The following is an 11,429-nucleotide window of genomic DNA, read 5'->3' on the forward strand; positions in this document are numbered from 1 at the left end:
AAAGATTTTGTATTACCCGGTAGCATCAGAAAAAGACTGAGCAAATAATTACCTCCCCTATATATAGACGGTGTCCTCTAACTGTTTGTGTTATCACTTTATAACAAAAATATATTCTGTGTCAATGGATTGAAATTGAGCTACTAGTTTTATGAAATGTACTTGTAGCTATTAACAATTGTGTCTGCCTGCATCAGATCTGGTTCAAATTATAACAAAATTTTGTTTTGTTCTCAGGATGCAGGTCACCAGTATAATGCTTACTTTCATTTCTACACAGTAAAAATATAATTGAATATATAATTGGAGGAAAACATTTTCATCTCATGTCATCTCATTTCATTTCATTTCATTTCTATCATAACATTTGTCTGTGATTTAACCATTGTGCGCTTTTGCAGTTTAACCCACTGTACTTTTTCTTTGGAAACATTTCAACACGCATGTTGCCATTCCGAATTATGAAATTTTTCATTTCTTTCTCATGTTGTGTCTTTCTTTCTGTGTCTAATTTCTGTGTTGTGTCTTCGCGCTATCCATATAAGTAACTCCTATTTTTCAGTGAGAACTAGTTACTTACAATATAACGGCTGATTCTTCATTCTTATATATCCACCCCTTTTATCTTACTGCCAAGATGTCTATCCAGGCATATCTGCTCTCAGTGGAATCGTGGCTTGATCAGTTTGTAAATCTAGAGTTATCTTGCTTGATGACTTTATATGACTTTTCTAAATTCTTAATCAATAAGGAAAAAAAATCTACTGTGTGAATTTTTAAGAAGATATACGGCCTCTCCGAGTAAATATATCGAGCGATAGTAATATTTCTATAAGATTTATGTGTAGATATACACCTACCGGTAGTTATAAGAAGGTGTACATTTTTAGGTCACCTGAGCTTTGCTCAAGTGACCTATTCCAATCGCTTTTCGTCCGTCGTCGTCCGTCGTCCGTCGTCCGTCGTGCGTCGTGCGTCGTGCGTCGTGCGTAAACTTTTACATTTTCAACTTCTTCTCAAGAACCAGCGAATGGATTTTTTTCAAACTTGGTCAGAATCATCCTTGGTAGATGAGGCTTCAAAATTGTAAAATTGGGATTCCTACCCCAACCCCTGGGGCCAGGGCGGGGCCCCAAAGGGAAAATTATCCAATATTTCAAAAATCTTCTTCTCCAGACTCAGAGGTACTACAGTGATTTTCTCTACGTGGAAAGAAAGATCATCAGGGGCTTTACTTAAATTGTAAATTTCAGGACCCCCGAGCTATCCGTTCTCCCTTGGGGAGGGGGTAAAGTTTACTATAGTTTATATAGGGAAATAACACTTTTGGGTATATTTTGACAACTTTCTGTAGGAAATTATTTTTACTTGGTGAGAATTATCCTTGGAGGTAGATGGTTTCAAATTGTAAAATTGAGATTCCTACCCCGACCCCTGGGGCCAGGGCGGGGCCCCAAAGGGAAAATTAATCAATATTTCAAAAATCTTCTTCTCCAGACTCAGAGGTACTACAGTGATTTTCTCTACGTGGAAAGAAAGATCATCAGGGGCTTTACTTAAATTGTAAATTTCAGGACCCCCGAGCTATCCGTTCTCCCTTGGGGAGGGGGTAAAGTTTACTATAGTTTATATAGGGAAATAACACTTTTGGGTATATTTTGACAACTTTCTGTAGGAAATTATTTTTACTTGGTGAGAATTATCCTTGGAGGTAGATGGTTTCAAATTGTAAAATTGAGATTCCTACCCCGACCCCTGGGGCCAGGGCGGGGCCCCAAAGGGAAAATTAATCAATATTTCAAAAATCTTCTTCTCCAGACTCAGAGGTACTACAGTGATTTTCTTTACGTGGAAAGAAAGATCATCAGGGGCTTTATTTAAATTGAAAATATCAGGACCCCGAGCTATCCGTTCTCCCTTGGGGAGGGGTTAACGTTTAATATAGTTTATATAGGGAAATAACACTTTTCGGTATATATTTTATCCATTTTCAGCAGAAAATTGCTCAAACTTAGTCAGAATCATCTTGGGTAAATGAGAGTTTTACTTTGTAAAATTAGGATTCCTGCCCCATCCCCAGGGGCTAGGGCGGGGCCCCAAAGGGAACATTTACCAATATTTTCAAATTCTTATCCATTGATGACATGACAAGTATTGTATTTCACTTAGTTTACATGCTGATTTCCACATCACATCTAAACAATAAAATAAAGCTACCAGTATCTATGATATAACTCAGGTGACCGCTAAGGCCCTTGGGCCTCTTGTTGTTATTTTAGTATTGATAATTAACTTATGATTTTTGTTGTAATTATTTTAAATCTGTGAATTGTTGAACCATAAAACAGTGTTATCTTTCAGTAGATAATAGTTTTAAGTTTTACACCTTAAGCTGATGTCCATTTTCAGTATAATTCATTAAAATAAAAAAATAAATATAAATGTAATAAAAAATAAATGGTTAACTTGATTTCTATGTATTTTGGCATAACTTTCAATAAAATGTCTACTTGGAATAATATTTTACAGATAAATTAGGTTATAATGTACACGTTGTCTGTTGTGTAATCCAAGTTTTTAGTCAGCCACCGTTTTGATTTACCATATTGATGTTTATATTACCACAGTGCTTGTGTTGTATAGCAAAACCCACATACAGCAATGTACTTTGTTCAAACTTATTTACAGGGACTTGTAGTATTTTACTTACATTTACAATGTTGTTATAAATTTTGATAACAAAAAAATATTTTTTTGTCATTGGTTTTCATTCTGAACAATTTTCATCACATTTCTGATTAAGCACTACTTTTAGTAACAACAAATTATCTGATTCTCCATCTTTGTAGATCATGGAGAAACTTTATACATCTGTATTAATTGTAATATGAAGTTATTGCTAAGTGGTCCATTTAATTTCAAATAAACATGACTTATAAGTTGACTTTAAGAAATTGTTTGTCAGTTTTGGTTTAGTTTGACCAGATTGAGGGTATTTTGAGATGTATGGATCGTGGGTGAATTGAAAAAATCATAGACAAAATTGAAAAGAAAATATAAATTTGATGGGTTAAAAATAACATGTGAAATTTGTACTTTACTTAAAAATATCTAATCTTCATGCTAGGTCCTAGTGTTGTCATTTATACCCAGTAAGTGACCTTAACAGACATTTAGTTTTTGCAAAATTTGGGATCATTGAAATTATAGAGCGGGGAAAGAGTTCTTTTTTTAGCAGGGAAAAATTTTAAGCTCAATTATCAGATTTTAAAAAGGAGGGAGTTACCTCCTTGTTCACTGCTACAGACAGACAATGTTTTTTTTTATTTTTTTTTCAAACGAGTTTCACACTATTATGCATATCTAGTTTCCATAATGCTGTAAACAATTCTGATTAATCAATTGTTTCAGAGCGGCAGTAGAACAAAGGTGTTTTAGAACATGAATATTTTACTAGATGATTTATGGCATGGTGGAAAGACTGTTAAATCAGCTGCATGAACCCAGCTCATTATATAGAAACATACATACTTAGAAAGCAAGTATCCCTGCATGGTTGTGCAATTTATGTGTTTTAGCCATAGTTCTGTTGCTTCAAGTACTGAGCAAAACGGTATGCTGCTACCTCCACGACTTATTTCTTGTTTTAATTTTTAATACTGTACATGCTTGTTTTCAAACTGAATTTGCTGATGTCTTCGTCATATTGTTTTGTCAGGGAAAAGAAAACAAAAGAAAATGGTGAAAAAGAAAAGCCAACAAAGAAAGTCTATTCCTCCACCCCCGCCTCCTAAAGCTGTAGCCAGGAAAAGGAAAGGTAAACATTAAGGAATGAGGTATCAAGTTTATTGGTACCATGACAGTCGAACCTCGTTATCTCGAAGTCGACGGGGTCGTGGGGAAACTTCGAGTTATCTGAGTATTCGAGTTATGCGGGTTCATAAATTTGGTATGAAATACTGTTGGACATAGCACTAACAGTTGTTGATTTTATTAATGACCGATGCTTATAATCAATCGATGAATGATAGACATAATCAACTTTACAAATACATGTATGTAATTTTACAAAAACAAGCTTAAAAAATAAACTGTAGAGTAAGTTATTTCCGAAAAACGTACTTTCATTTAACGCGATCAAAACAGTTAGACTATATTGTGAATTCGTTATTAAATATGGACGGGCCTAGTGATTAAATGTTGTTTTTTGCTAGTCTAGATCTTGGCAAAGTCTTTCCAGGTCTGCATTTGTATTGCAAGTCCGTCAAGTTTTACTTCTGAAGTGTTACATTTAAAAATCTAACTATCCTGCTGTCTTCGTCCTCGTACTATACAATGCAGAAATGTAAGTGTGCAAGTCTAAAACAAATCACTGTAATGGAGCTAACGCATAGTTGATTCTATACATGAAGCACACTCGTTCGCAAGGTGACGGGAGCCGGCATTCAGGACGTTAACTGAACGTCCTGATTGCTGGCTTCCGTCACCTTGCAAACACTGTACTTTAATATAGGTGCTTTTCTGGAGTGGAATTTTAGCCTTTTATAACACTATGATCTATTATCTTTTGCTTCAGTACATCCGTTGATCTCTAAAACGTTTTCAAGCAGAAATATCAAACATGGTGGTGCAACATTGAATCTAAAGCAATATTAATCTCCTTTCTTCTGGTTGAGCAAACTTAGAACATGCCAAATTAATGATGTTAAAAATGCGCTGATTTTACAGATTCACAAACTTTGTTATAGGGTGATGTATAACCTTAGCTTGTAGCAAACCTTGTCAAAGGGGAGAAATGAGGCATATATATATTTATTTAACTAAAACTTCTATGGGAGTTACTCCCCTTGCATCACTATTTCTGTAACTATTTCATGTACCATTTCTTTCTATTTCTTTCTATATATAGTTTTTATTTGTTTGTCATTCTGGCTAGGAGAGGACTTATATAGGCATAGCCTGTTGTCCAATCCTTTGGATTTTTCAATAAAATTTACTGAAATGAAAAAAAGGGGAGATAAGTATAACTGCAGTTGAGGTAAATATCCAATGATCAACTGTCTTATATAATTGATACATAATGCTTTATTTTAATGATCTTTAGCGCCTCCTGCACCAGTGGCAACATCTGGACGGGGCCGAGGTAAGAAGGCCCAGCCGACAACACCTGTGCGTGGCCGTAGACGGCAGGGTCACAGTAGTGACAGTAGTGACTCAGAGGAGGAGCTGGAGGAAAATTTGGAGGAGGGTGTTGAGTGGTACGAAGTCGAGACATGTGATGCAGATGGCTGTAAGAGACCCAGCGATAAAACAGTGGCCTGGGTAAGTATATGTAGATTTGATAGAACAAATCAATCTTCCCATTATACATTATTTTTCATGCTAGAGTTACCTCCCCTATAATTTACCCTTGGATTCATTGCTGATCATATTCACCTTTTAAAGAACAAGAAGCAAAACTTTTGTATTAATCTTCATATTTCAGTTTAAAATCTATAAAAAATTATAAAGCCATCCAAAAAACACGTCTTATTTTTGAAATTGCATTAATGAAAGATTACAAGGATTGTGGGCATGTTTTGTGGGCTTCATCCTTGATCCTTGCCTCTTCTCAGTTATACTGTAATAAGGACTGAATGTCAATCTGTATATTAAGTCCTTTTTTGCTAATCAACTTTGGCAACTTCAATGTTTTAGCCTCTAGAAACTTTGATGAAATTTTGTTATTCAAAACAGGCATTAAATGATATTTAAAAATTAAAAAAATTGAATATTGTATAAATAAATATTTAATGTTACATTAATGAGTTACCCGTTTTTCTGCAGTTTGCTTTATTTTTATGTTGTTTTTGTTTCCAGGTGCAATGTGACTATTGTGATAAGTGGTTCCACACACAGTGTGTTAATTGTAAATACGAGCACGTTAATGATCCGGACATCAAATTCAACTGTGGATGCTCGTAAAACCACAACGGAGGAGCAAAATATCGGGAAAACTAAGGTCAAAGAAATCAGATTGTATTGAGACTCAGTGTTAGAGACTGAAAATTTTCTGACAAAGTGGCGAGTACCTGTATTTCAGCATTAATTGATTAATTATATACCACCTGCATAAAGATCATTGATGTAACAGCTTGCCGCTTCAGCGAATTTAGAGGGTATATATGCAAATTGCTATTAAGATTTCAAATTGCAAAAAAAACACTTAAGTAATGTTAGTTAATGGTTGTCGAAGGAAGTTGATGGGTTGTAGTTTTATTAAGTCGGCTAAGTAGACCTAGTCAGCAGAATGTTGTTTAAAAATGGCTGAATTGTTTGGATTTAAAAAGAAAGAAATCTAGAAATATTTCTGATAATTTAAATATTATCCATTACAAAGAAAGCATGTACATGACCATGATTGCCTTTATCCACCAAAAGAGAAAATAGCACTTAATGGCAAATATATTTTTCCCACTCTCAGTGCACTGTGTGGTAGGTTGATACACATTTGGGTTTGGTAAAATATATGAAGAAGCTTCCAATTTTGATCAAAATGTTAAAAACACTTTCTTCTATCAGTATTGAGGTGTTTTAAGATGTGTCAGCCTGTTTCCATTTCACTTTCATGAACCTACAGTTAGAAGAAAAAATAGATAAGTGATCAATTTAAGAGAAATAAGATTGCAGAATAGTACATTGATTAAACAGCTACGATGAAAATGGAGTGAATAGTATTTAACATTTAATGTTAAAATGAGAAGATTGTTCAGTTTGGGATATAGCATTGGTTTGTTTACCCATTCACCCCTAAAGTAACATTGGAACCTTACCAAATTAAAGACTGGGCAAGTCAAGTTTTAAAAAGGGTGAATGAGTTAAACACAAGTTGTACAACTTAATAATGTATGTAGTTTATACTACTATCTGTGAAAGGAAAGACGTTTTAATCAGTGCTGGAGTACAGTCTTATTGTGGAGAGGTTAGAAAAGGGAAGGTAAACATATTACAATCCACAAACTTCTGAAATCCACATAAACGAAAATGTGGATATATCATCACCTGCCCATAAATAAGAAGAGAATTCTCCTGACATAAAATTTTCTCAGAACAATTAAAGGTGAACAAATTTAGCCGCAGGCTGGCTAATTATTTTACTGACATGAGGAATACGAAGTGCATGTTTATAAACAGAGTTCAGACACTCAGTTCTGATAGAAAATTGAAGTGTTCTTTGTGAAGTTTACTATTTTTCTCCATGAATTAATTTACAAAAACACATCGATTTAGTTCAGAATGTTCCAGAAAAAAATGTCAAGGGGGGATTGAGTTTCTGGCCCATCCCCCTACACCAATATTCATGTATGAAAAAGCCATTCAATCAAATAAGTTTGATTTAGTTGTATAGACCCAGCATTGGGTGGAATGTCTACAATGGCATATCTAGATCTCCAACGATGTACTTAATAATAAAATCCTAAATAACTATGAAAACTATCAATATTATGGTGTGTCATTGTTAAACTGACACATCAAAGATCCATTTACTGAGAAGAGTTACACATACACAGCAGATATGATGTGGCTCACATGTGCCATATAGACAAAACAAAGAAATGGGCAGCATGGGTATGAACTGGTAGCCTAATACATAATTACAATATTCACAACATACCTGGCCCTGATCTCTGGCAATAAAAATTAAGGTCAGAAGTATGTCTTCATGTAACTAGAATTATTTTCATTATGTTATTATATCCCTCTATTCAAATTGATGAAGAAAACAGCGAAATTATTGATGTGACTTTTCTCTCGGTAAATAAAAAAAACAAAAAAAAACCAGTAACCTGGGTGGTATTTCAGAATGAAATTTTGATATGGTAAGGTGTTGAGAAATTTTAAGACTATATAACGATGAAAGGATTGACTCATTATTTTTTTCCAAATTGAAATGGATTCAGTAGCATGTATAACATTTTATGCAAATAAACTTTTGTCCGTAACTTAAGCTATTTCGAAAAATAGTGGAGTTACAGTAGATCGGAGGCTATGTGTACCTAAGTAAAATAATTCTATTGTCTCATTTAAATGTTGTAATGATCCCGAATCGTTTCATCTTTCCTGGTAGAATACCAAGTATAATATCGGATATTGTCACCATGTTTTTTTTACAGTGTATAGTCATTTGTATTGTAATATGTCACAAACAGATTTCTATATCATATTTATATATAATTAATTCTATATATGTGTGTGTTTGCCATTCATTATATTGTGTAATGACATTACAGTGTTACACATATTGAATTTTAAATTTGTCTATAAACCAAATTTTATGAATATGTTACATACATTTTAGATCTTCCTAAGCAGATAACATTGTCTTTATATTGTAGAATATGTCACAAAGAAATGTCCCTTACAACTACTGCATATATACTTAGTAAAGCTTATATAGTGATTTGATGTATTTACAGTGGTGTACTGTGTTACATATTGTACATGTGATTTGTGTTAAGCTTTCTCACACTCTTAACAGGTGCCCAAAGTCTCATTTTGCTAGGGAAAAGATACACTTTTTTCCCACCCTTCACAAGTGTGTCTCCCATTTTAGGCGGGAAAGATCAGGTTGTCACCCCCTAGGGGGAGATAGTCTCGTGCCGATAAGCACGTGTTCAATTGCGACGTCATTAAAATGCGTCGCCGGTAATTGTGACGTCATCAAAAGTGAATGACGATATTCATACCCCACATGTGTTTTTGTTTACACTACTTTCGATGGATTTTGACTGAAATAATAGGATGGAAGAAAAACAATCATCCCCTACACCATAAGGGTGTAACAGAGAAATCTCCAACCCTTGGGGTGATTTTCTCTGGTTAGACAACCAAAAAACATCACCCCTCAAGTTGGAGATTTCTCGATCACACCCTCAAGGTAAGGGAAGATTCTATTGTCTTTACCAGCCTAGGGAGAGACATCTCGCATGTGCATTTATTCTAAAAACGGCACGATTGCATAATCACTTATGTAGGATATCCGGGCTTACATCATCAAATGTGTTGCATTCCTGTGCCCTTGATAATACTATACTGGGTTTATTATTACTCCATGGTAGGAAAGTAAGATAATCATACCTGTGTCATACAAACAGGGAAATCTCAATTCCTCAGGTAAGATTTTCGAAGTTCAGCACTTGGCAATCAATACCTGATGCTAAACTGTGAAAATCTTACCCTCAGTTGAAAATCCTTTGTCTGCGATAGATTCTAATAAATCTTTCAGAAGAAGTTAATCGACATGGTTGTCTTTTAATTCCGAATAATTGGAGTTGTTATCAATACATTATTATTATTTTTATCTGAGTAACGATTTGAAAATTATATCTTACTTGCTTTTTTAATTCAGTGGTCTTTTAGAATTCTTTTGTTAAGGAAATATGTTAGTTGTTTTTTTAAGAAAATACTGCAGAACCTCAATCTTACATTGTCATGTAACAAGCCCATGGTATATATGTCATGGGGATGGAAGAAAATATGCCAAAATAAAATTATTTCCTATGTTTCTCTGTCCTTGATGACTTCTGTAAACTATGGACTTATTCAGTATCAGTTTCAAACAGACATTGTGACAAAGTGTAGTGCTGTGACATAGTGTAGTGCTGTGACATAGTGTAGTGCTATGACTTAGTGTAGTGCTGTGACATAGTGTAGTGCTGTGACATAGAGTAGTGCTATGACATAGTGTAGTGCTGTGACACCATTTGATTTATTACACTATAATGTTAGGTAATGTTTTGCGTGTAATACTTGTTGTGTTGTCATACTTTAGCGTGTCACAATGCTTCTGTAAGTGTGTCACAAAGTTTATGACAATGTGTTATAACTTTTTTTTCTTAACTTCACAGTCTAGTAGTAATTTGTTAAAAAAAACTGTAGTGCATTGCATGAATGCTTTCAGTAACCAGACCTGATTGTTTTTTATGCTTTCCTTCTGCCTAAATAACCTGTAATGATGGGCGTACAGGAAAATTCCATAAAAAGGAATTGAGAAACTTGAAAAAACAAACACTTTTATGCCACAGTATGCTGACAAATACGTAGATCCGCTCATGAAGAATGCATATTTAATTATGAATGCTAAGTAAAGCACTGAAGATTTTTTGGGGGAATTTGGAGTCAAGCTGCCAAGTATTATCATATAATAGTGTTGTGAAAGACATTAGGGAGTTGTTCCCAATGCTGCTGTGTAAAGTTTCTGTGTTTGAATATTTTTCAGTGAGCCAATCTGTTAAAATTTGACATCTTGCTAAAATTTGAGTGCTCTGAAGTAAGCATGCTTACAGAAAGATATAAGTTCCATTATGACAGCAAATATTTTGGCAGTATCCACTAATCAAATGATTTTAGAGTTCTTAATTGCTAGAAATGTATGTGTTATGAAATTTTAATAGTTGTTCTTAGAATCATGTTTTATTTTTAGTTTTTATTTACTGATAAAAAAGTATTATTAGCTGAATAATCCTTTAATAAGATAAAAAGAACAGATGATTTTTTTTAAACTGAAAAGTATTTGATTTTACATATTCGAGTATTTAATGTACAGTACATTCGGTTACTTCATTCCTTTTTCAACAATCGAACTGCAGCTTTTTTTTTATTATAAATCGTTTTCTTTTGCTGATACTATTTTTGCTATTATGCATCTAATGGGTCATTTCTTATGAGTTTTTATTCACCAACTGTATAGTAAACTGTAAGGGAAGTGGACAGCGGTAAGTTTTTATTCACCAACTGTATAGTAAACTGTAAGAGAAGTGGACAGCGTTAAGTTTTAATTCACCAACTGTATAGTAAACTGTAAGAGAAGTGGACAGCGGTAAGTAAAGCATGGTTAAATTTGACAATTTAGAAATACTCGAAAGTTACGAAAGCGCAGAAACATGTCATCAAGTCTAGAGTTACATTCACTTGAAACACTAAACATCTTATTGGGGTAGCATTATCCTTTGTCATGGCCTGCGTTACATTTTGACGTAGTTGTTCGAGGGAAAAGAGCATAAAAACACGGTAAATTTGATTTCAATTCCATATCAAATGGCAAAAACTATCTTTTTCTATTTTCACACTAAGATGTATTTAGATAATTCTTTCAGTGCTGAACATCTTCCTGCACATATATATACAGTTTTACATAAAAAGCCAGATAAATAACCTGTATCATGCATAGTATCAAGTAATAACCGCTTCCATATGTAATTGACGTCATTTTGCGAACACCAGAGCAGTATTAATAATGTTTGATTTTAAATATGAGTATTTTATGTTTATTATTTTTATTTCATCAAAGATATAACTTCTTGAAAGGTCTTTTTATACATGCTAAATTATTTTCATTATTTTATTGCCGATCACAACCGATTATTCACAAAATACTTTGTTCGCGTATA

At 33.8% G+C, this 11,429-nt stretch overlaps 1 protein-coding gene across 2 annotated transcripts in view; it reads left to right on the forward strand.

The window, feature by feature from the left end:
• The window catches only part of LOC110451004 (uncharacterized protein C01G6.5-like), a 29,223-nt gene extending 20,544 nt beyond the window's left edge, over positions 1-8,679 (forward strand). For both annotated transcript variants that reach the window (XM_021498828.1, XM_021498829.1), the window contains 3 exons: positions 3,719-3,817; positions 5,105-5,322; positions 5,860-8,679. In XM_021498828.1, coding sequence (XP_021354503.1) covers positions 3,719-3,817; positions 5,105-5,322; positions 5,860-5,964 — 422 coding nt within the window. In that variant the 3' untranslated portion in view covers positions 5,965-8,679. The remainder of the gene's footprint in view (positions 1-3,718; positions 3,818-5,104; positions 5,323-5,859) is intronic.
• The last annotated feature ends 2,750 nt before the right edge of the window (positions 8,680-11,429 follow it).

The sequence above is a fragment of the Mizuhopecten yessoensis genome, unplaced genomic scaffold (genome assembly GCF_002113885.1).
Source record: "Mizuhopecten yessoensis strain PY_sf001 unplaced genomic scaffold, ASM211388v2 scaffold5677, whole genome shotgun sequence".
Lineage (NCBI taxonomy): Eukaryota > Metazoa > Mollusca > Bivalvia > Pectinida > Pectinidae > Mizuhopecten > Mizuhopecten yessoensis.